Source organism: Chiloscyllium plagiosum, chromosome 2 (assembly GCF_004010195.1).
Source record: "Chiloscyllium plagiosum isolate BGI_BamShark_2017 chromosome 2, ASM401019v2, whole genome shotgun sequence".
Taxonomy (NCBI): domain Eukaryota; kingdom Metazoa; phylum Chordata; class Chondrichthyes; order Orectolobiformes; family Hemiscylliidae; genus Chiloscyllium; species Chiloscyllium plagiosum.
In genome coordinates, this window is record NC_057711.1 from 301801 (window position 1) to 328473 (window position 26673).

At 42.5% G+C, this 26673-nt stretch overlaps 1 protein-coding gene across 1 annotated transcript in view; it reads left to right on the forward strand.

Annotated features, from left to right (window-relative positions):
- LOC122565415 (excitatory amino acid transporter 1-like) overlaps positions 1-26673 on the forward strand; it is a 72036-nt gene that overhangs the window by 16100 nt on the left and 29263 nt on the right. The window contains exon 3 of the mRNA XM_043721370.1: positions 6954-7187. Coding sequence (XP_043577305.1) covers positions 6954-7187 — 234 coding nt within the window. The remainder of the gene's footprint in view (positions 1-6953; positions 7188-26673) is intronic.

A 26673-nucleotide genomic window follows, 5' to 3' on the forward strand; every position in this document is an offset into this window, starting at 1 on the left:
ACCTTAACCTCCTTCCACCTATCGCATTTCCAACGCCCCTCCCCCAAGTCCCTCCTCCCTACCTTTTATCTTAGCCTGCTTGGCACACTTTCCTCATTCCTGAAGAAGGGCTCATGCCCGAAACATTGATTCTCCTGCTCCTTGGATGCTGCCTGACCTGCTGCGCTTTTCCAGCAACACATTTTCAGCCCATCATTTACAATATACCCTGCAAGCACTGTAAAAACACTACATCGGATAGACTAGCAGGAAACCTACCACCAGGATACATGAACACCAACTAACCACCAAAAGACTCAACCACTATTACTAGTTTCCATACATACAGACAAAGAAGGACACCACTTTGACTGGGACAACACACACACCCTAGGACAGGTGAAACAAAGACACGCAAGAGAATTCTTAAAGGCATGGCACTCTAACCAGAACTCCATCAATAAACACATCAATTTGGACCCACCTATCTTCATTCCCTTGAAAAATAGAACTGGAAATGACATCACTCACCTTAAGAAATCAAGACCTATAAATAGAGAGGCAGGACACACCAACAACGCTTCACCGGACACTTACTGAGGATGTTCCCGAGTCATGGTGATGAAACATCTAAAGACAAACCTTCCAGCTCAGTGAGCTAACTTACATACATACCTTAATGTTTTTCAAAACATCCAACATCTCTTTCTTGATATCAACTTAGAATATCTACAAATCCCTCCCTAAACTTACTGTCAACCATTTCTTTCTCCTTGTTAAATACTGATGCAAAGTATTCATTGAGGACTTCACCCATTTCCTCTGGCTCCATGTATAAGCGTCCTCCTTTGTCTTTAGGTGGACCTACTCTTTCCCTAGCTATCCTCTTGCTCCTAATATACATATAAAATGCCTTGGATTCTCCTTGATCCTACTTGCAAAAGACATTTCATGGTCCCTTCTAGCCCTCCTATTTTCTTTTGTAGTTATTTTCTGTTTTCTCAAGGGTCTTGTGCAAAATCTGTTTCCGAGACCTTATATATGCTTTCTTTCTCTTTTTAATTAAACTTAAAACATCCCTCATTATCCAACATTCCTAATCTTACCAAGTTATGTTTCATCATCAAAGAAACATGTTGATCCTGAACTCTGGTCAACTGTCTTTTAAAAGACTCCCACATGTCAAATATGGATTTACCTCAAACAGCTGTCCCCAGTCCAATTTTTATAATTCCTGCCTAATATCATATAGTTAGCCTTCCTGCAAATAAAATCTTTCTCCTGAGGACCAGTCTTATCCTTTTCCTTCTCTATCTTAAAGCTAATGGAACTATGATCACTGTTCCTAAAATGCTCCCCCACTGAAGCTTCGATCATCTGGCCAGGCTCTTGTTCCAAAACAAGGTCTAATACAGCCCCTTGGACTTTCTATATTTTGCTTCAAGAATCCTTGGCGACCTTTAAGCGGCAATTGGATAGGTACATGGTTGGGTGCTTAAGCTAGGACAAATGTTCGGCACAACATCGTGGGCCGAAGGGCCTGTTCTGTGCTGTATTGTTCAATGTTCTATGTTCTAATCCCTCCTGGATAGGCTTAACAAATTCTACCCCACCTAAGCCCCTGGCATGAGGGGATTCTCAGTCAATACTGGGAAAATTAAAATCACCCATCACCATAACCTTGTTGATTTTACATCTTTCCATGGCCTGCTTACATATATGTTCCTCTGTCTCCCATTGGCTGCTGGGAGGCCTATAGTATAATCTCATCATAGTAACTACACTTTTCTTAGTCCTGAGTTCTACTCACTTGGAGATTGAGGACTGCAGATGCTGGAAAGTCAGAGTCGATAAAGTGTGGAGCTGAAAAAAGCACAGCAGGTCAATTAGCATCAGAGGAGTAGGGGAGTTGATGTTTTAGCTCAGACCCTTTCATCGGGACTTGTGAAAGGTTTCAACCTGAAACATCGACTCTCCTGCTCCTCTGATGCTGATTGACTTGCTGTGCTTTTTCCAGTTTCACACTTTATCTGTTCTGAGTTCTACCCATATGGCCTCGCTGGATTAGCTCTCCAAGATGTTCTCTTTTAGTAAAGCTGTGACACTCAATCAACAATGCAATTCCTCTACCTCTTTTACATTCCCGTCTATCATGCCTGAAACTTCTAAACCCTGGAACTCTGCTCAGAGTTGGAAAACGTTCTTCTGGTCAAAGTGCTAAATTGGCAGAAGGTGAACTACATCTGTATTGGGCAGCAACTAGGGAAATTAGATTGTGGGCAGCTGTTTGAGGTTAAATTCTCATTTGAGATGTAGGAGTCTTTCAAAAGTCATTTGTCCTGAGTTAAGGTTCTCCTGTTCCCTGGATGCTGCCTGACCTGCTGCGCTTTTCCAACAACACATTTTCAGCTCTGAAAGGTAGGTATGGCAAGATTCGGGAGTCCTAGATGACAAGAGATCTTGGATGATTAGTCAAAAAGAAAAAGGAAGCATATGTCAGGTACAGGAAACTGAAATCAAAAAAGGCTTCTGGGGAGTACAAAGGAAGTAGAAAAGAATTTATACAAGAAATTAGGAGGGTTAGAAGGGACCATGAAATGTCCTTGGCAAAAAGGCTTAAGGAGAAACCTAATGCTTTTTATATGTATACTAGGAACAAGAGATAGCGAGGGAAAGGGTAGGTCAAGGAGAAAGGAAAGAATTTATAGATGAACCAGACCTCTGGATCTTGCTTTCAGAGAAACAATACTAAAACTTCATTTTCTGTTTGAAGTATACTGGTTTCAGTGTGCTTTTCTGCAATTGGCTGATGTTGTTTAATCAATGCTTGAGCTTTCCTGCAAGTCCTGCCATAGGAATTTCATGTTTTGGCATACCACTATCTGATGAAAGGTCATCCACTCTTCACCTGCATGTATGTGGGGAGATCTCTACTTCCTCAATAAAACCCTATTTCTAATTGTACTGACACTCCAGGACCCTCTCAGCCTCAGTTTCAGTGTGGGCTGATTGTATTAACTAGTTTAACTTTGAATCTGCTTCCTCCGAGCAGTGTCCAGTTTACCTTCTGCCACTCTGTTTGATTTGTTACTTTCTTGAATGAAATAATGAATACTTCACACCTTTCCTCAAATTTTGGGAAGCCTCCAAGCAGGACTATTTGCATGCCAAACAGTATCAATTAATAGACAGAGTTAAGGGTCCCACAACCAACGGATCAGATCTAAGCTCTACAGTCCTGCCACATTCAGTTGTGAATGGGGGTAAAAAATTGAAAAACTCACTGGTGGAAGAGGTTCCACAAATATCCCCAACCTCATTAATGGAAGAACCCAACTCATCAGTGCAAAAGATAGGCTGAAGCATTTGCAGCAATCCTAAGCCAGAAGTGCTGAGTGGACTATCTAGCTCAGTCTCCTTCAAAGGTCCCCAGTATCACAGATATCAGTTTTCAGTCAATTTGATTCACTCTGTGTGATATCAAGAAACAACTGCAAAGTCTATGAGCGCTGACAACATTCCGGCACTAGCATTGAAGACTTGTGTTCCAGAACTTGTCACTCCCCTAAGCTAAGCTATTTCAGTAGTTATAATACATCTACCCGACAATGTGGAAAATCACTCAGGGATGTCATGTACAGAAAAAAATAGGACAAATCCAACCCAGCTAAAAATATTCTGTCCTATCAATCTACTCTCAATCATCAATAAAATCATGGAAGATGCCATCAACAGTATTATCAAGCAGCACTTCCTCAGCAGTAGCCTTCCTAATTTAGGTTCCACCGGGACCACTCAGCTCCTGATGTCATTACAGCCTTGGTTCAAACATGGACAAAAAGCTGAATTTGAGAGATGAGGTGAGAATGATAGCTTTTGACATCAAGGCCTCATTCGACCTTGAGTGTGGCACTAAGGAGCCCTAGCAATACTGGAATCAATGGATATCAAAAGATAAACACTCTGCACTAGAATGAGAGTTTGCCCCCGACTGACAGGTGTCTCCATGGAATTTGGCAAGGACAATTCCCCTAAGACTTTGAGAATTGGCTGCTGCTTGCTTCACATACAGTGTATTTGCTGTGTAAATTGCTGGCATATTGTGCAGGTATAAGATTGAGGTAGCACACTGTTATACAGCAAAAGGACTACTGACCAGCAAGGCAAGATGCCTGTTAATGTTTTGTGGAGACAGTGAGGTCTGCAGATGCTGGAATTCAGAGTTGAGAGTGTGTTGCTGGAAAAACACAGGAATGAGGCCTCATTTCTGCTGAAGGGCTCTGGCCTGAAATATCGATTTTCCTGCTCCTCGGATGCTGCCTGACCTGCTGTGCTTTCCCAGCAACACACTCTCAACACTGTTAATGTTTTGTGTTAAATGGCATGGCAAGACAAGGCAAAGAATGGTGCGAGCAACAGGTGGGCACTAAGTGAACAAATGCTAAGAGAGCAAGTGAGCAGCCCTGAGGTGCGAATGATCCAATCTGTGAGCTGGGTGCCTGCCCTGTTTGCTAAGTGTACCTGATGTAACATTTCAATGCTAGCTGCCACTGTACCCTACAATATAAGCCTGTGCTTCAGGAGTGAGCTGAAAGTGCATTGGAGAGGTGCCATGATAGTTGTGAGGGGTTTGCAAATGCCAGATGTCAATGTCCATGGGTGAAAGGTGTGGGTGTGTCAGGTGCCCTTGCATCATGCCTTGATACGTTACTTTGACCTGTGGAACATAGAAGTTCATCAGAGCAAATGGCCAGCTGTCTGGTACCTCTCTAATGTCCATGTTGAGATTTTCTCAATGTCTATCCTGTTTGGCATGTTTGGTAAGTTGGGAAGCCGAATAATAATGAGATGAATTGTGTCATTTACAAGGTGGTTACCATGCATAATTAGCAAGTCACTGGCAAGGGAGGAACTCTCCTTGGCACCTTGTGAAAAACAGCAAGATTCTCTCAACATTGAGATTGGCCTCACTGGATATCTTGTCCTATTCTGCTACAAATCTCAACATAGCCCATGTAACTCAGACCCCAAAATGATTCTGCCTTTTGTTCTTAAGAAGTTCAATATTGCTTTATGGTGGAGGAGTTTTATCCCTTTTCCATATTGGATAGGCTTCTAATTTTGCAATCCTTTGGCATGACTCTTCTATAAGGATTGGGTTGACAGTTTTTGTTACTCCACACTAGCCTCCCACAATAATGTAGAAATAGGAAGAGACCATTCAGACCCTTAAGCCTGTTCTTTCATTCAATGAGATCATGGAATATCTGCAAGGCACTCCATACACCCCCTTGTCCACTTAACATCTTCGGGTAACAACATTGTATTAATCCCAGCTTTAAAATTAGCGAATGATTTAGAATGAATTACCATTTGCAAAAGAGACTTCCTAACTTATGGGATGGCATAGTGGTATTATTGCTGGGCCAGTAACCCAGAGATCCAGGTAATATTCTGAGAACCAGGATTCAAATTCCATCATGCCAGGTGCTTTAGTTTCAAGACTCACTCCAAGACTTAATGTTCATACCATGGTGAATCAGACTGATTATCAGCTTGTAAACCTTGATTTTTTGATGGCAGTGTGGGACTAAGACAGGCACTAAATGTGGAGTGAAGTCCCTCTGCTGCAGGAGCTAGCTATGGAAACAGACATAAGCACTTACTTTCCGTTTGGTAACTACAGCTTTCTGGACTCAATATTGAGTTCAACAACTTTAGGGCTTGAGCTCTCCCATGTCCTTACCCCAACCCCCACACACAGGCCTTGTTATCACATAGTCTGCTATTATATGCAATTGCATTGTTAGCCACTAACAGTCCCCATTAACAGCTATTCACCCTCCTAGCCAGATCATTATCCATTCCTTCGTCGTCCAACTGTTCTTGTCTCTCTTTGGGCTCTATGCCCACCTATCGTTTACTCATTAGTGTGGAAACAGGCCCTTCGGTCCAACAAGTCCACACCGACCCGTCGAAGCGCAACCACCCAGACCCATTCCCCGACATTTACCCCTTCGTCTAACACTATGGGCTTGGCCAATTCACCTGACCTGCACATCTTTGGATTGTGGGAGAAAACCGGAGCACCCAGAGGAAACCCACGCAGACACGGGGAGAACGTGCAAACTCCACATAGTCAGTCGCCTGAGGCGGGAATTGAACTCGGGTCTCTGGCGCTGTGAGGCAGCAGTGCTAACCACTGTGCCACCGTGCCGCCCACCCTACCCTATCTTCTGCATAAAAAGCAATATTTTCCTGTCTACTATCAGAAGGGTCTCTGGACCCAAAATGTTAACTCTGATTTCTCTCCACAGATGTTGTCAGATCTTCTGAGCTTTTCCAGCAATTTCTGTTTTTGTATAAGTACCTACTATATTGGCCATTTGACATGAAAAAGGATTTCAGGATTCTGTTTCATATTAGCCAGTATTTTTTTTCTCCTATTCCATGGTTATTTTCTTACATTCTTTTTCACTTCCTCTTGCACTTTGTACTTTATGATTTAAATTGTATTCTATACATTTTTCATAAACTGTATTTTTCTTTGTTGTTATTATCTCTACTTCCTTTGACATCCAAGGGGCTTTGGATGTCCTCAACTTTCCACCTAAGTGATCTTTATCTGGCATGTACCTGAACCGTCTAGGCCATGATCAGCCATGGTCATAATGAATGGTGGTTCTGGCTCGAAGGCAGAATGGCCTACTCCAGCACCTATTCTCTATTGCCTTTGCTCAGTTAGCTTTCCTGAACAATCCTTATTTTCAGCCCACCTATGCTGAATCCCTTCTCTTACTTTGAAATCAGCCCTAGTTATTTGCTGTTTGTCCCTTTTTATAGCTACTTCATATAATGTTCTGTTTATTTAATGATTACTGATGTCACTACCCTCTCATTGAATCATATTTCTTTTGCCCTCTATCATTCTCAGTGTTTAAATACCCTCTCTCAATTACTTTCTCTGTTTCCAGGTATGCTCCAATCGGTATACTGTTTCTTATTGCGGGCAAAATTGTGGAGATGGAGGATATGACTGTGGTGGGAGGACAGCTGGGAATGTATACAATAACCGTCATCGTGGGACTGCTCTTCCATGCTCTTGTTGTTCTGCCTCTCCTCTACTTCTTCATCACACACAAGAATCCCTTTGCTTTCATGGGTGGATTGGTACAGGCTCTGGTTACTGCACTCGGCACCTCCTCCAGGTAAGACAGAATTGAGTGTCATGTTGGGAACATTCAGGAGACAGTGATTATTGTTTGGATATCACTGGGATATATTCCCTCATATGAAACGTATAAGATTATTAAAGGATTGGACACTCTGAAGGCAGGAAGCATGTTTCCGCTGATGGGTGAGTACTGATTGAGGATGATCAGCCATGATCATAATGAATGGTGGTGCTGGCTTGAAGGGCCGAATGGCCTACTCCTGCACCTAATGTCTATTGTCTATTGAATATAGAGGTTCAGTGTGAGGGGGGACGTGAAAAAGCAAATAAAAGAAGCAAAGAGGAATTATAAGAAAAGGCTGACAACCAGCAGAAAGGCATGTATGTTATGTATATAGTGGGATGTCAGAGAGTGAGTCAGGTGACCTGGAGGCGAGAGCTAGGGGAAACAGTTTAAAACCATACGCAGAGCTGAGAGGAAGCATAATGAAGTAATTCCTGTTCAAATTTACCGTCTGCCTACCCTGTGCTCTATTTATGGTTCAAACCATATCCAGTGGCTAAAGAGGGGATTACTCACCCAGGTGCTTACTGAAGGTTTTCGCAGAGAGCAGAGAGTGAGGGGACTTTGGCTGCGGGCAATGCCAGGGAAGCACGGTATGCTAGCACTGTCAATGAGGGGGTGGCTGGTGTGAACAGTGTTCACTCAGGGGGACTCAGGCTGTAAATCAGTGTTGGGACCACAGTTATTTACAATTTATATAGATGATTTGGAGTTGGGGCTCACATGTACAGTGTCACAATTTGCTGATGACACTAAAATGAGTGGCAGAGCAAATTGTGCAGAGGACTGCGAAACTTTGCAGAGGAACATAGTTTAAGTGAGTGGGCAAAGGTCTGGTAGATGGAGTACAATGTTAATAAATGTGAAGTAGGAGTAACAGCAAAATAGATTATTACTTGAATGGTAAAAAGTTGCAACGTGTTGATTTGCAGAGGGCCCTGGGTGTCCTTGTGCATGATTCGCAGAAGGTTGGTCTGCAGGTACAAGTAATTAGGAAGGCAAATGGAATTTTGTCCTTCATTGCTAAAGGGATTGAGTTTAAAAGCAGAGAGGTTATGTTACAGCTGTACAAGGTGTTGGTGAGGCCACGCCTGTGTGCAGTTTTGGTTTCCTTACTTGAGAAAGGATGTACTGGCACTGGAGGGGGTGTAGAGGAGGTTCACTAGGTTGATTCAGGAATTGGTGGTGGCTTATGAGCAGAGGCTGAGTAGACTGGGATTATATTCATTGGAATTCAGAGGAATGAGGGGTGATCTTGTTGAAATATATAAAATTATGAAGTAAATCGATAAAATAGAAATAGATAGGATGTTTCCACTGGTGGGTGAGACTAGGACAAGAGGGCATGGCCTCAAGATTAGAGGAAGCAGGTTTAGACCTGAACTGAGAAGGGACTTCTTCACCCAGAGGGTTGTTAATCGATGGAATTCCTTGGCCAAGGAAGTAGTTGGTGCTACCTCAGTAATCACTTTTAAAGCTAAGGTGGATAGTTTTTTTTAAAAATAAAGTTATTAAGAGATATGGTGAAAATTTGGTAAGTGGAGCTGTCCAAAAAAAGATTGGCCATGATCTTATTGAATGGCAGAGCAGGCTTGAAGGGCCGAATGGCCTCCTCCTGCTCCTAGTTTTTATGTTAAACTTTAAACACATGAGCAGAACATTGCAAATTTGGAGGGTTTCTCCAAGATGCCCTGTAGGATCATTCGGTTTGTGCCCTCTGTCATTAAGCCACCCAACAGAAGCTACTAATAAGGAGAGACCTGGATTTAAAGGCAGCTTTCAAAATTGCTATCTTGATGGAGTTGGCCACCAATGAAGCAGCACAGTTGAGCGATATCACCTGGGTGCACAATGTAGCAGAGTGTGGTATCAACCACTGCTTATATTTAGGGAAGATAGAGAAGATGCTCAAAACAATTATTTGGGATAGAATTATTATTTACATGTAAAAATGTTGTTGATTAGGAACACGTATTTCTAAAAGAAAATTTGTTTTTAACTAACTGGAATTATTTGAAGAGGTAACAGAAAGAGTTGATGAGGGTTATGTTTTGATGTGACATACAAATTTCCAGAAGGCATTTGGTACAGTGCTACACGACAGACTTGTGAGGGAAGTTGTAGGTCATAGTACAAAAGAGACTGTAGCAACATGGATAGAAAATTCATGAAAGTGTGGAAAGATGAAGGGCTTATGCCTGAAACGTCGATTATCCTGCTCCTCAGATGCTGCCTGGCCTGCTGTTCTTTTCCAGCACCACACTGATTACAGGCAGGCGAGGAAGGAGCTCAAAAATGGTCTGAGGAGAGCCAGGAGGGGGCACGAGAAAGGCTTGGCAAGAAGGATTAAGGAGAATCCAAAGGCATTTTACACGTATATGAGGAATAAGAGAATGATCGAAGAAAGAGTAGGGCCGATCAGGGATAGCATAGGGAACTTGTGTATAGAGTCTGAGGAGGTTGGGGAAGCCCAAAATGAGTTTTTTGCTTCTGTCTTTACTAAAGAAAAGGACCTTGTAGTGAATGAAACCATTGAGGAGCAGGTAAGCATGCTGGAACGGATCGAGATTGAGGAAGCTGATGTGCTGAAAATTTTGACAAACATTAAGATTGACAAGTCGCCAGGGCCAGACCAGATTTGTGCTCGGCTGCTTTGGGAAACGAGAAATGTGATTGCTTCGTCACTTGCAAAGGTCTTTGCATCCTTGCTCTCCACCAGAGTCGTACCTGAGGACTGGAGGGAGGCAAATGTAATTCCTCTCTTCAAGAAAGGAAATAGGGAAATCTCCAGCAATTACAGACCAGCCGGTCTCACGTCTGTCATCTGCAAGGTGTTAGAAAGGATTCTGAGGGATAGGATTTATAACCATCTGGAAGAGCATGGCTTGATTAAATGCAGTCAGCATGGCTTTGTGAGGGGCAGGTCATGCCTCACAAATCTTATTGAGTTCTTTCAGGATGTTACTAGACAAGTTTATGAGGGTCGAGCGGTGGATGTGGTGTATATGGACTTCAGCAAGGCATTTGAAAAGGTTCCCCATGGTAGGCTTATCAGAAGATCAGGAGGAATGGGATACAGGGAAATTTAGCTGTCTGGATACAGAATTGGCTGGTTGTAAGCTGCAGCGTGACATTGACAGGATGCAGAGATGGGCTGAGAGGTGGCAGATGGAGATCAACCTGGATAAATGTGAAGTGATGCATTTTGGAAGGTCAAACTTGAAAGTTGAATACACGATTAAAGACAGGATTCTTGGCAGTGTGGAGAAACAGTGGGATCTTGGTATGCAGGTACATAGATCCCTTAAAATTGCCACCCAAGTGGACAGGGTTGTTAAGAAAGCATATGGTGTTTTGGCTTTCATTAACAGGGGGACTGAGTTTAAGAGCTGTGAGGTCTTGTGTAACTGTACAAAACTTTGGTTAGACCGCACTTGGAATACTGCGTCCAGTTCTGGTTGCCCTATTATAGGAAAGATGTGGATGCTTTGGAGTGGGTTCCGAGGAGGTTTAACAGGATGCTGTCTGGACTGGAGGGCTTATCTTATGAAGAGAGGTTGACTGAGCTCGGACTTTTTTCATTGGAAAAAGGCAGGAAGAGAGGGGACAAGATAATGAGAGGCATAGATAGAGTTGACAGCCAGAGACTTTTTCCCAGAGCAGAAATTGTTAACACAAGGGGTCATAGTTTTAAGCTGTTTGGCAGAAAGTATAGAGGGAATGTCAGAGGCGGGTTCTTTACACAGAGAGTTGTGAGAGCATGGAATGCGTTGCCAGCAGCAGTTGTGGAAGCGAGGTCATTGGGGATATTTAAGAGACTGCTGGACATGCATATGGTCACAGAAATTTGAGGGTTCGTACATTAGGTTTACCTTACATGAGGATCAATGGTCGGCACAACATCGTGGGCTGAAGGGCCTGTTCTGTGCTGTACTGTTCTATGTTCTATGTTCACACTCTTGACTTTGATCTCCAGCATCTGCAGTCCTCACTTTCTCCAGGATACAAAAGGAAACAGAGAGTAATGGTCAATAGATATTGTTCAGGCTGGAGAAAGGTTTGTACTGGAGCTCCCCAGGGGTTGATATAGGGACCCTAACCTTTCCTTATACATATTAATGTTCTGGATCTTGGTGTACGGGGTGAATGCCATGATTTCAACCACTGGAAACTCCAAGAGGAATATCAGGAACAACACCAAACACGCCACACGGCCTTCATCATCTTGGCTAAGACTTTGACTGAGTCAATTGGGAAGTGCTACGGAAGATCAAATCAAAGACTAGCTGTTCGGTGAAATTCACCAACATCCTCCATCTCCTCCACAACAGTCAGCAACAGTCCTCACTGATGGTAATATGATAGAATCCTTTGAGATCCAGACAGTGTCAAGCAAGAATGTGTCATCGCCCCCACCCTTTTCTCAATCTTCAGAGACACCATTCTTCATCTTGTCCAAAACAAGCTTCCCAGTATTGTAGACAGGATGGACAGAAAACGTTTCAACTTCAATTGATTGCAATCAAAGAAGAAGCTGATGGTCTAGTGGTATTATCACTGTACCTGGGAATCTGGATTAACAGTAATGTTCTAGGGACCTAGATTCAACTCCCAACTGGACAAATGGTAGAATTTTAATTCAATAAAAAGAAAATCAGGAATTAGAAGTCTAATGATGACCATCGTTGATTGTCAGAAAAAAACATCTGGTTCACTAATGCCCTAGAGAGAAGGAATCTGCCATCCTTACCTGGACTGGCTTACATATAACTCCAACTATGTGGTTGACCTTCAACTGCCCTGTGAGCAATTAGAGATGGGCAATAGTGTTGATGCCAACAGTGCCCTCATCCTGTGAATGAATTTTAAAAAATGAGATGACCTGGGTTGAGGAACTTCATTATGTGGATGACAATGTTCTCTGCTCTTCCAGAAAAAAATATTCATGCCTTGGTTAATGCCTTCACTAAAGCATATTGAAGAATTGGTCATCAGCCTCAACCTCAAAGAGACTCAAATCGTTTACCAAGCCATCCCAAATGAAGTTCCAGTCCATTCCTCCATTAAGATTAACAGAGAGCTCCTCCCAAACATGGAACACTTCCCATACCTGGGAGCCATCTAAGATTGACATTGATGTGGAGATTCAAAATTGCACCCAATCTGTGAATACAGCTGTCAGATGCTTCAATGACCATACCATTGGTGCAGATACTAAGATCCTTGTTTGTGAGGCAGTCATTCTTCTGACTCCTTTATATTGCTCAGAAACTTGAATTACATATAGACACCACTTCAAGGTGCTTGGGAAGTACTACCAATGCTGTTTGAGATGGATTGTTGGGAGGACAACTGGGAAGACAGGCAAACTAATGACAGTATTCTTGAAGTTGCTCACAGCACCAGAATCAAGGCCATGATCAACCAAAACAAATTTCACTGAGCTGGAAGTGTGGTCAGACTGCCAAAGCAAATCTTCTTCACCCAGTTCAAGGGAGGCACTTAGATAAGAGGAAGACAAAGGAATGACTCCCTGAAGGCTTGCCTCAAAAAATGCAATATCGATCTTAATGCCTGGCAGAACCTGTTCAGAAAAAGCTGAGTTGGAGGAAATTCCTGCACGAAGAGACACAATCGAGTGGAAAGAGGAAGTATGGAAAGGAACCACAGAAAGAGACACCACTGATCTCAAGGCTGAGGATTAATTCCACCTACCAAAACATCCGCCAAATGTATGGTCAGAGATGCAGTTGTCGTATCCGGCTCATCAGCAATGCAATGGCCCAGAGAACCCAGGACCAATGTTACGGAATTTCCCAGGTGGACAATCATACTCATTAGCAAGAATTGCCGACAAACGATCTGGATCTTTGTGTGTGGGGACGATTTCAAAAGTTTGCAGAGAACACTGAACTTGGAAGAATTATAGATGTTAAGGACTGTGTGGAACTCCAAAAGGACTTTGACAAGTTGGTGGCATGGGCGGATAGGTGGGAGATGAAGTTCAATGCAGAGAAGTGTAAGGTGATTTTAAAAAAATACTTATAGAGTCAGAGTTGTGCAGCATGGAAACAGATCTTTTGGTCCAACTTGTCTACGATGACCAGACATTCCAATGTGACCTTGTTCCATTTGTCAGCATTTGGCCCATCTCCCTTTAAACCATTCAGATGTTTTTTTAATGTTGTAACTGTAACTATTTCCATCAATTCCTCTGGCAGCTCATTCCATACACGCACATGCTCTACACGAAAAGGTTACCCCTCAAGACCTTTTTCAATCTTTCCCCTCTCACCCTAAAACTATGCCCTCTAGTTCTTGGCATTGCTGGCTAGCCTGTATTTATTACCCACCTCTAGTTGCCTTTGCGAAGGTGGTGGTGAGCTGCCTTCTTGAACCACAGCAGTTTATATGCTGTGAGTAAACCCATAATGCTGTTCCGTACTACAACAATTTTATGATGCTGTGATCCTGAGAGTTCTTGACTGAGTGAACATGGTCACCAATCGACAAAAGTGATGAATTTTTTTCTCACAGATGGTCATAAGTCTTTGGACCTCTCTTCCTGAAATTATGTTAGAAGCAGTCTTTTAATAGTTTTAAGGCAGCAGTAGATAGATGTCTGTTAAGAAGGGGATGAAAGGTTATCAGGAGTTGGCAGGAATTTGAGGTTCCAACTGAATGGTGGAGCAGGCTTGAGGGGGTGAATGGCCGACTTCTGCTCTTTGTTTATATATTTTTATCTATGCAAACAAAAGGAAATTGATATACATCCTCAAAATGAAACAAAGCAACAGAAACATAGCTCAAACTGAAGGACACATATGCACAGACTTGGTTAGTGGAACAACTGCAAGCTCACAAAGGATAGAAACAAAATCATAAATTGCTGGAAAAAACTCAGCAGATCTGTGGAGAGAAAGCAGAATTAATGTTTTGGGTCTTGCAGGGTCACTCAACCTGAAATGTTAATTCTGCTTTCTCTCTACAGATGTTGCCAGACCTGCTGAGTCATTCCAGCAATTTCTGACTTTATTTCTGACTTCCAGCATTTGCACCTCTGACCTTTTCAACAAACTGTACTTTTACAGAGTACTTAATTCGGGAATTTAGTGAGTAGAGGAAACAGTGCTATTCTTTCATGAGATAATGGGAGATCCAAGTAAGGGAGGAGAAAGCAGTGACATCTGAAAGCTAAGTTCATAGACTATTAGTTAGGTGAGCAGATATATGATTTTCTTCTCTCTAAACTTGGGCAGTTATCTAAATTAGTGATGTATTAAATGTATAGCTTAACTATTTAATCTACTCAATATAACTACAAATAATTATTGAGTGATATTTCAAAATTTGAAACCTTAAGTAGAAAAATGGATACATTAGAAATGGCAGGTGCAGTTGGAGCATGTGGGATTAGGTGGACCCAGGTATGATCCATGTTAACCACATCTAGAGTAAGTGTGCAGCTCAAAGGACTTTGGCCCAGAGGTGATAAACTGGAGTCTGAGCTTTGGACACTGTGGTTCATCAAAGAGGAATAAAATTACCTGGACACATTGAGCCAGGAGGCAGTCACATACGTTTTGGGTAGGTATTCAGATTTGGTCCATGATCAGGGACAGCAGAGTTTGACTACAAGTAAGGCAGGTATGAAGGACCCAGGAGACAGCAGTGGAGGAGCCTCAGTCATAGAGTCATACAGCATGAGATCAGACCCTTTGGTCCAACCAGTCCATGCTGAACATAATCTCAAACTAAACTAGCCCTACCTGCCTGCTCATGCACTTATTTCCTATTCATGCACTTATCCAAATGTCTTTTAAACATTCTAAATGTGCCTACATCCACCACTTCCTCTGGAAGTTCATTCCACACAAAAACCACCCTCGTGTCTTTTTTAAATCTCTCTCCTCTCACCATAAAAATGTGCCCCCTAGTCTTGAAATTCACCATCCTAGGGAAAAGACAACTACCAATAACTCTGTCTATACCCTCATTATTTAATAAACCTCTATAAGGTCACCTCTGAGCCTTCTATGCTCCAGTGAACAAAGTCCCAACCTATGCAGCATTTCTTTAGAACTCAAACATTGCAAACCCAGCAAAATTCTGGTAAATCTCTTCTGAACCCTCTCCCACTTAATACTATCCTTCCTATAACTGGGCAACCAGAACTGGACACAGTATTCCAGAAGAGGCCTCACAAATTCAAGGCTCTTGCAGCTTGTGTGAACGAGAGCAGGGATGAACAAATATCATGGTGCAGAGGTCATTAATGCTGAGGGGCAAAAAAAGACCTGGTTGTGGTTAGGACAGTATTTTTGGAAGGTAGATACAATTCTTTGCAGCAATCAGCATGGTCTTGAAGATTGTGCTGTCTGCCCAGTGCTAGGATTAAGGACATCTTCTGAGGGTTGGAGAGGCAACTTGAGGTTGGAGGAGAAGGATCCAGATGTCATGGACTATGTGGGAACAAACAACATGAGTATACTAAGAAAGAGTATCTGCCCTAGGAGTATCTGCAATAAAGGGCTAAATTAAAAAACTAATTAAAAAGAACCAGGTAAAAACCTCTGGAATGTATGCTCTGAGCCACAAATGTTAACAAAGTGTTATGACATAGCGACATAAATACGTTCAGACAGTTGAATGAGTGAGAAGAATAGTTAGTGAAAAATGGGCTATTGGTACAATCATTGGGGAAAGAAGGAGCTGTCGAGGTGGAATAGGCTTCATCTGAACTAGTGCAGAAACCACTGTTCTGGCAAATCAAATAACTAGGGCTCTTAAACGGATTTAAAATTAAACAGATGAGGGAAATTTTAGAAAGTTACAAGGCGACAGTATAAAGTAGGAGAAAGTGAGAACAGCAGATGCTGGAGATCAGCATTGAAAAATGTGGTGCTGGAAAAGCACAGCTGGTCAGGAGCAGGAGAGTCAATGTTTCGAGCATAAACTCTTCATCAGGAATGAGGGGGTGGCCCAAGGGGGCTGAGAGATACATGGGAGGGGGGTGGGACTGGGGGCAATGTAGCCACCTCCTCCCACCCTGCCTCCTGTCTCTTACTCACAATTCCTCCGCCTCTGCTGCATCTGCTCCCAGGAAGACCAATTCCACCAGCGAACATCTCAGATGGGCAACCATCCTCTGCTATTTACTTTATGGAAACATTCCTTCTTCAAGGACCGCAATTTCTGCTCCAATGTGGTCAATAGTGCCCTCAGCACATCTCACACCTCCGCCCTTGAATCCCACCCCACCAATCGTAACAAGGACAGAACCTCCCCCACTCAAACACCCCCCACCCCACCCCACACACCCCATCCTCATCTTCCATCCCACCAATCTCTGGATACAATGCATCACCCTCCGCCTTTACCACCACCTACAAACAGAAATCACCTGCAGGGACATATTTCCCTCCCACCCCTATCTGCGTTCCACAGACACCATTCCCTCCGCAACTCCCTTGTTAGGTCCACAGCCCCCAACAACCCACCCTCCACTTCTAGCACCTTCCCTTGTCACAGCAAGAAGTGCAAAATCTGCACCCACACCTCCCCCATCACCTCCGTCCAAGGCCCCAAAGGATTCTTCAACAAATAGACTGAGTAGTGGCAGATGAAGTTTAATTTAGATAAATGTGAGGTGCTGCATTTTGGAAAAGCAAATCTTAATGGTAAGGTCCCAGGGAATGTTGCTGAACAAAGAGACCTTAGAGTGCAGGTTCATAGCTCCTTGAAAGTAGAGTTGCAGGTAGATAGGATAGTGAAGAAGGTGCTTGGTATGCTTTCTTTTATTGGTCAGATTATTGGGTACAGGAGTTGGGAGGTCATGTTGCAGCTGTACAGGACATTGGTTAGGCCACTTTTGGAATACTTTTGGAGACTAGAATGCAATTCTAGTCTCCTTCCTATCAGAAAGGTGTTGTGAAACTTGAAAGGGTTCAGAAAAGATTTACAAGGATTGCCAGGATTGGAGGATTTGAGCTGTAGTGAGAGGCTGAATAGGCTAGGGCTGTTCTCCCTGGAGCGTTGGAGGCTGAGAGGTGACCTTATAGAATTATGAAGGGCATGGATAGGAGAAATAGACAAGGTCTTTTCCATGGGGTGAGGGAGTCCAGAACTAGAGGGCATAGGTTTAGGGTGAGAGGGGAAAGATATAAAAGGGACCTAAGGGGCAACTTTTTCACGCAGAGGGTAGTACGTGTATCGAATGAGCTGTCAGAGGAAGTGGTGGAGGCTGGTACAATTGCAGTATTTAAAAGGCATCTGGATGGGTATACGAATAGGAAGGGCTTAGAGGGACATGGGCCAAGTGCTGGCAAATGGGACTAGATTAGGTTGTGATATCTGGTCGGCATGGACAGGTTGGTCTGTTTCCATGCTGTACATCTCTATGATTCTATCTGCCAGAGATTTACCTGTACTTCCACAGATGTCATCCACCGTGTTCATTGCTCTCGATGTGATCTCCTCTACATTGGGGACACAGGACGCCAACTTGCGGAATGTTTCAGAGAACATGTCTGGCACACATGCATTAACAGCCCTATTGCTGAACATTTTAACTCCCCCTTCCCACTCCGCCAAGGACATGCAAGTTCTGGGTCTCCTCAACTGCCAAACTCTAGCCACCCAATGCCTGGAGGAAGAATGCCTCATCTTCCGCTTTGGGACCCTCCAACCACACAGGATCAATGTTAATTTCACCAGTTTCTTCATTTCCCCTCCCCCCACCTTATCCCAGAGCCAATCTTCCAATTCAGCACCGCCCTCTTGAACTATCCTACCTGTCCATCTTCCTTCCCACCTATCTGCTCCACCTTCTGCTCTGACCTATCACCTTCACCTCCCACCTCCATCTACGTGTCACATTCACAGCTACCTTACCCCAGCCCCACCCCTCTCCCATTTATCTCTCCGTCCCCTTGGACCACCCCCTCATTCCTGAAGAGTTTATTCCCGAAACATCAATTCTCCTGCTCATCGGATGTTGCCTGACCAGCTGTGCTTTTCCAGCACCACACATTTTGACAGTATAAAGTAGAAATATAAGTAAGATAACAAAGTGTGATGGAAAGGGACAGAGCATCTAAACATGAGCAAACAGGGTACAGGAGGAAAATCAGATAAATTATAAAATTAAACAATTTTCATCTGAATGAATGCAACATTTGTATCAAGACTGAGAATTAATATTGGGAAATGAGAAAATAGCTGAAGTTTTTACACAGAGGGTGGCAGGTGCCTGGAGCACACTGCCAGGGAGGTGGTAGAAGCAGATACAACAGCAATATTTAAGAGGCAATTAGACAGACACATGACTAGAGGGATATGGACCATGTGCAGGCTGATGGGATGAGTTTTAAAATAGCATCATGGTCGACACAGACATGATAGGCTGGAGGGCCTGTACCTGTGATACTGTTCTATCTTCTATGTATCCAGTGTCATAACAGAAGACAAAAAAATTTCAAAATTAGTCAAAAAGCTAAAAGCAAAAGAGACGGTGGAACATGGAACAATCGCTATTAATAAAGGAAATAGCAAACACTAATGGGACTTAAAGCTAGGATGTCCCCAGAACCTGATGGCCTCCATTTTAAATCTAAAAAACTGGCTGCAGAGATAGTGAATTAACTAGTTGTAAGCTTCCAAAATTCCTTAGATTTTGGAAAGGTTTGAGTGGACAAGATAATGCAAATGTAACATCTTTATTCAGGAAAGGTGAAAATTGGAAACTATAAGCCAGTTAACCAAGTCAGTCATTACAAAAATTCTACAATCTATTACTGAAGAAGCAGAGTCAACATAATTTTGTGAAAGGGAATATGGATTGAGCAAATTTATTGAGCATCTTTGAAGACGCACTAAACAGAGTCCTTTTTAAATTATTAAAAGAAAAGCTGTTTCAGAACTACAACCTGACATCTACCTTATAATAAGGTGTTACACACTAGGTTAGAGGAATGCGCTGTCTCTCTCGCTAGTCCCAGTATTCCATGGGTCACAATTATACAGTCTTGCAGTCATACAGCACGGAAGTAAACCCTTTGGTCTAACCAGTCCATGCTGAACATAATCCTAAACTAAACTAGTCCCACATGCCTGCTCCTGCCTCGTATCCCTCCAAACCTTTCCTATTAATGTACTTATCCAAATGTCTTTTAAAGGCTGTAATTGTACTCACATCCACTACTTCCTCAGGAAGTTCATTCCACACGCGAATCACCCTCTGTGTAAAAATATTGCCCCTCAAGTCTTCTTTAAATTTCTTTCCTCTCACCTTACAAATGTACCCTTTAGTCTTGAAATCCGCCATCCTATGGAAAAGACAACTACCATCAACTCTATCTATACCTCTCATCATTTTATAAACTTCTATCAGGTCACCTCTCCACCTCCTCTGCTCCAGTGAAAAAAGTCCCAGTCTTCTCAATGTGGACCATCACATGCTTTCTCTAAATCAAAAGTCACATGACACCAGGTTATAGTCCCAACAGGTATTTGACATCACAAACTTCGGAATGCTGCTCCTTCGTCAGGTGATGAAGAAGCAGTGCTCTGAAGGTTTGTGATTTCAAATAAATCTGTTGGACTATAACCTGGTGTTGTGTGACTTCTAACTTTGTCCACCCGAATCCAATGATGGCACCTGCATATCTTCTCTAAATCAAACTTAGAATGAAATGCTACACCAACCAGGTTTCCTTAATAAGACCATAAGACACAGGAGCAGAGTAGGCCATTCAGCTCATTGAGCCTTTGAGTCTACTCCATCATTAATGATGTCATGGCTGATCTGATGATCGTCAGCTCCAATTTCCTGCCCTTTCAGCCTAGTGACCTTAATAAACACAAAAACATTGATTTATTTTAAAACAGAACTTATTACATAGTGATGCAGAATTGGTTAACACAGCAGTTTGTAATATGAAATATTTTACTTCCCTAAATATTTTCTGCTGCAAAACAACCCACAACACACAGAAACACATATAGACTGATTAGATTACTTACAGTGTGGAAACAGGCCCTTCGGCCCAACAAGTCCACACCGACCCGCCGAAGCGCAACCCACCCATTCCCCTACATTTACACCTTTTACCTAACACTATGGGCAATTTAGCATGGCCAATTCACCTGACCTGCACATCTTTGGACTGTGGGAGGAAACTGGAGCACCCGGAGGAAACCCACACAGACACGGGGAGAATGTGCAAACTCCACACAGTCAGTCGCCTGAGTCGGGAATTGAACCCGGGTCTCTGCCGCTGTGAGGCAGCAGTGCTAACCACTGTGCCACCGTGCCACCCCCATATAGACTGAGAAAAGGAGAAAAACAGATTTCTCTCTGTAAGGATTTTTTTGAGAAAAAAATATTTTGGCCAATTAGTTTTAGTTCTTGAAGGCAAAAAAACATAAGGTGTGAAATTTTCAAACAGTTGTTGGTTTCTTTATTTACCCCCTTATTCTTTGTTTGGGTGTGGGCAGCACTGATCGAGGGAGAAAATGCTGGAGACATTTAATAGATCCAACAGCATCTACGAAAAGATAAATGGAGTTAGTGTTTCAAGTATCTGACTTAACCTCAGAACTGACAGGGACAAGGAAATGATGGTTTTTAAAAGGGGAACAGATTGTGAAGGTGTCTGCAGCAAAAGACAAAAGGGTTGCTATTGGTGGTTAAGGAGAGAGAATAGGTGTAAATGGTAGGTGAAAAAAGGAAAAAAATGGATCGGCTCGGCTGACAGCAAATCCAACAAGACACAAATATGTCATAACCAAGATGTATGCATAAAAATGAAGATGGAGTTCATGCACTGAGGTTGTTAAACTCAATGCTGAGTCCTGGAGGCTGTAAAGTGTCTAAGTGGAAGATGGGGTGATGCTCCTCCAGCTTGCGCTGAATTTCATTGGAGTACTGTAGCAGGCTAGGATGGAAATGTAAGCTTGGGAGCAAGATTGTTTGTTAAAATGGCAAGGAACTAGAAGGTTGGAGTTAATCTTATGGGCAGAGCAGAGGTGTTTCCCAAAACTGTCACCCACTCTGCATTTGGTCTCACCAATATAAAGGAGAACACATTGTTAGCAGGTGAAGCAGGGATTTATTGCACTTTTAATCAAGTGTACTGCATTTGCTGCTAACAATATTGTCTCCTTCACACATTTTCTCCTTTTCACACGTATCATTTATATCTAACACTCCTTTAGCACCATTAGCACTTCCTCTGGGCACCCTCACAACCTATTCCAATCTCCCCCAGCCCAGTCCTCCAAAGAAAAAATCCTAGCGTCTTTCAGTTCAGTGAACTGACCGAAGCAATCAGTTCAGGCTTGAAATGTAAACCATGTTTCTTTCTCCAAAATTGCTACCAGACTTGTTGAGTTTCTCCAACTCTTTCTGATTTTAGAACTACTTTCATTTGATTGACTGCTGGGCAGTTTTGTTTCTTAGGTTTGTTACTGGCTGCAGGTTTAAAGTTTAAGTCAATATCTATTCATCTAAATTACAATTTTATATATTCTTACCACTTACATCAAATTCCTGAGTAAGACTTGACTCGTGATTTGGAGATGTTGGTGTTGGACTGGGGTATACAATGTTAAAAATCACAAAACACCAGGTTATAGTCCAACAGATTTATTTGGAAGTGCTAGCTTTCAGAGTACTGCTCCTTCACCAGGTGGTTGTGGAGTATAAGATCGTAAAACATAGAATTTATAGCAAACGTTTAAAGTGTGATGTAACTGAAATTATATATTTCAGGTCTTTATCAATATATAATTTCAGTTACATCACACTGTATACTTTTGCTATAAATTCTGTGTCTTACGATCTTATACTCCACAACCACCTGATGAAGGAGCAGCGCTCCGAAAGCTAGTGCTTCCAAATAAACCTGTTGGAACATAGCCTGGTGTGTGATTTTTAACAGTGACTCATGAAATTCTCTATCCTCAGGTCACTCAGTGTTCTCTCATTTTCTTAGAAGAATGCATTATGAACCAACCAGAGAACAAGTTATTTTAGTCCTGGTATTGTACGATGTGACTGGATTAATGAATGTTTTCACAGTAAGAGAACTTAGAAGCATGAATGACCATAACATAATGCAATTTCATTCCGTTTAATGGCAAGAGATTTCTGTCTGAAACTATTGTCTTAAACTTAAATTAAGGCTATTTCAAAGACATGAAGACAGAATTGGATAGAGTAGGAAAATAATTTATAAAGAGTAAAACTGGAGGTGAGCAGAGGCAGAAATTCCAGGAAGTATTTCATAGCTCTCAACAAAGGTATGTTCTGTTGAGAAAGAAAGCCATACAAGAAAGATGAACTATCTGTGGCTAACTAAAGAAAACATCAAAACACAGAGAAGAGGAGCAGAAGTGGCCTTTCAAACCTGTTATACCCTTCATTATGATCATTGCTGTTCATCCAACTTAATCACCTGTACATGAATTCCCCTCATCTACTTTGATCCATTTAACTCCAAGTGCTATATCTAACTCCTTCTTGAAATCATACAACATTTCTCTTTAGTGCTTTCTGTGGTAGTGAATTCCACAGACTCTCCATTCTCTGGGTGAAGAAATTTCTCCTCATTTCAGTCCTAAATGGTTTACCATATGGTCCTTATTGTGTGACTTATGGTTCTGGGCTACCCTGTCAGAGGGAATATCCTTCCTACATCTAACCTATCTATAGAATTTAATAGGTTTCTATGAGATTCCCCCTCATCTTCCGAACTCCATCGAATATAACTCTAACCAATTAAATATCTCCTCATATGTCTGTCCCACCATCCCAGAAATCAGTTTGGTAAATCTTTGCTGGGCTCCTTCCACAGCAAGAACATCCTTCCTCAGCAAAGGAGACCAAAACTGTACACAATATTCCAGATGTGGTCTCAGCAAGGCCCTGTACAATTGTAGCAAGACATCTTTGAACTTGACTCCTCTTACTACAAAGGCCAACCTACCATTTACCTCCTTGACTGCCTGTTGCATCTGCATGCTTATCTTCAGCCACTGGTGTATGGAGGCATCCAGGTCTTGTTGTACATTCCACTCTGTCAAATTATAGCCATTCCGATAATACTCTGCCTTCCTGTTTTTGCTCCTAATGTGGATAATTTCACATTTATCCATATTATACTTCATCTTCCAAGCATTTAGTCATTCATTCAGCTTGTCTAGCATGACTGAAACATTTCTGCATCTGCTTCACAGCTCACCTTCCCATCCAGCTTTGGGTCATCTGCAAATGTAGAGATATTACATTTAATTCCCGCATTCTACTCACTAATATATATTGTTAATAGCTGGGGACTAGCACTGAGCCTGCAGTACCCTGCCTTCCATTCAGAAAAAGACACTTTATTCCTACATTTTGTTTCCAGTCTGCCAGCCAGTTCTCTATCCATGTAAGTACACTATCCCCAATCCTATGTACATTAATTTTGTGCACTAATTTCTTATGTAGGACTTTGCTGAAAGCCTTCTGAAAGTCCAAATTGATCACGTACACTTACCGCCAATCTATAAGTTAAATCCTCAAAGAATTCCAGTAGGTCTGTCAAACATAATTTCCCTTTCACAGATCTTTGCCTACTCTGTCTCAGTCTGATAGAGATATTATTAAATTTTTAAAAATATTAAATGTTGCAAAGAATAATGTAGGCAAAAGATGTTAACATTTTGGAAGATGATTAAAAAGGGAAGAATTTAGCATTTGAGAGGAAGCTAGCTAGAAATGTAATAATGGACATCAGTACTTCATCTACAAATATATAAAAACAGAATAAAGTAAACACTGATCCCTGAGGAAATGAAACTGTAGAATAATGGAAAACAAGGAAATGGCACAGACTTGGACAGATATTTTATAAATCCATGTTGAATCTGTCCAATCCTGAAACTTCTTTTCAAATGGTCAGCTATCAATTTGTGTATAATGTACTCTATGATTTTCCCCTCTACTGATATTTAACATTCCTGTTTTTATTTCTCTGCCTCCCTTCTTAAATAGAGGAGTCACATTATAACTATGTCCGTAGTGTTCAGGGATGTGTAGGTTAGGTGAATTAATCATGTTAAATGTGGGGTTAAATATGTTTCGGGTGGAAGCTAGAGAAGTGTAGCATTGTGAGGTTATCCGTGGGTTTGCGGTAGAGTGAGGTGCAGAGGTGCTCATCCTTAATGGAGATGCATGTGTCCAAGAATGAGACAGACTCTAATGAGTAGTCCATGGTGAGTGTGATGATGGGATGAAGCTTGTTCCACCCGAAACATATTAAAACAGCCATCCTATGGACAAGCCCTACGCATACACAGGATCTGTTCAGATGAGGAGGAACATGACGGACACTTGGAAGTATTTAAGGATGCCCTCATCAGAACAAGGTATGATGCTCAACACATCAACCGCCAGTTCCAATGTGCCACAATGAGAAACTGTAATGACCTCCTCAGGAGACAGACACGAGCTGCAACCAGTAGGGTACCTGTCGTTGTCCAGCTCCCGGGAGCTGAAAAACTACACCATGTTCTTCACAGCCTGCAACACATTATGGATGAGGATGAGCATCTCACCAAGACCTTCCCTACGCCTCCACTTCTCACCTTTAAACAACCACCAAACCTCAAACAGATCATTGTTCGTAGCAAACTACCCAGCTTTCAGGACACCACCATACAACCCTGTCATGGCAGATGCTGCAATACATGGGGACACCATCCATCATGTACACGGCAGGTACTCATGTGACTCGGCCAACTTTGTCTGTCTCTTATGCTGCAGGCAGGGATGCCCTGAGGCATGGTACATTAGCAAGACTGAGCAGAGGCTGCGGCAACGGATGAATGGGCACCGCACAACAAGCAACAGACAGGAGGGTTCCCTCCCAGTTGGGGAACACTTCAGCGGTCCGGGACATTCGACCTCGGACCTTCAGGTGACCGTCCATCAATGCAGACTTCGGGACAGGTAGCAGCGGAAAGTGGCCGAGCAGAGGTTGATAGCCAAGTTTGGTACTCATGGGGATGGCCTCAGCCGGGACCTTGAGTTCATGTCACACTGCAGGTGACCCCGCTGCACTATACACTCTCTCACATATATGTACACAAGCACACACACATGCACAGACACACTCCTCCAGACCTCTTTCATACACAAGCTCTCTCATACACTCACACACACATACCCATCTAACACTTATATGCACCCTCTCACAGGCTTATACCCCATTACACTCACACACAAACACATACTCTCTCACAGACACTCACACTGCCCCCACAGACCTCCACATGCTCACACGCACTCTGTCTCCCCTGCATACACACACATACAGTTTGTGGCGTGAATTTGTACTTTCAGAATTACATTTTATTTTGCTCAAAAATTGCATAAATCCATGTATGATTCTGTAAATCGTACTTTAGAAATAGAATCAGTCTGAACATTGGGACACAGATGGACTTAAACCTCACGCCTTCAATGCAGTACCTAAACTGAGATGGCACCTATTGTTAAAGCTAACTTGAGAATGTAACTTTAAAAAAATTCTGGGATTTATATGTGAAAGAACTGAAATTAACATGGTCATTCTAAAAGATGAAAGACTGAACAAACTATCCAGTTTTTTCAACATATCATTTCAGTGGCATCACACTGTAATCTTTTGCTATAAATTGTGTCATATGATCTTACACCCCACAACCATCTGAAGAAGGAGCAGCACCCAAAAGCTAGTGCTTCCAAATAAACCTGGTGTTATGTGATTTTAAACTTTGTCCTTTAACCCACCTCACTTTCTCCAAATCAAATGTGTGGCTACTCTGAAGGGTCCCTGTAACTTTGTGAGGTATTCCTCATTCCAGTCTTACTTAGCCCCCACCCACAACACCTTCTTCGATACATCTAAGATGTCTTTGTTGATGCTTTCTGCTGTTGCCTGAAATTAATCAATTTTGCTGCCAAGTTTGATCCTTCTCTCACTTTCACCTGGTTCATCTCTGAGTCTTCCCCTTCTTTCCATGACTTCACTGTTTCAATTTCTGGGGATAGGCTGTCCATCAATATCCATTACAAACTTGTTAGTTCCCGAAGTTACCACAACTGTACCTCCACTTATCCTGCTTTCTGCAAGGATTCCATTTCAGTTTCTCCACGTCTATCATATCTTTTCCAATGATGCCACCTTTCACTGGACTGCCTCTGACATGTCCTTCCTTTTCCTTAATCAAGAATACCCCCTCCCATTTTGGGTGAGAGGTACCTCAATTGTATCTGACCCATAGAATCTCATAGAATAGAATTCCTACAATGTGGAAGAAGGCCAATCAGCCCATCAAGTTCACACCACCCCTCTGAAGAGCATCCCAGTCAGACATGTCCCTTATTCTATCCCTGTAACCCTGGATTTCCCATGGCTTATCCACCTAC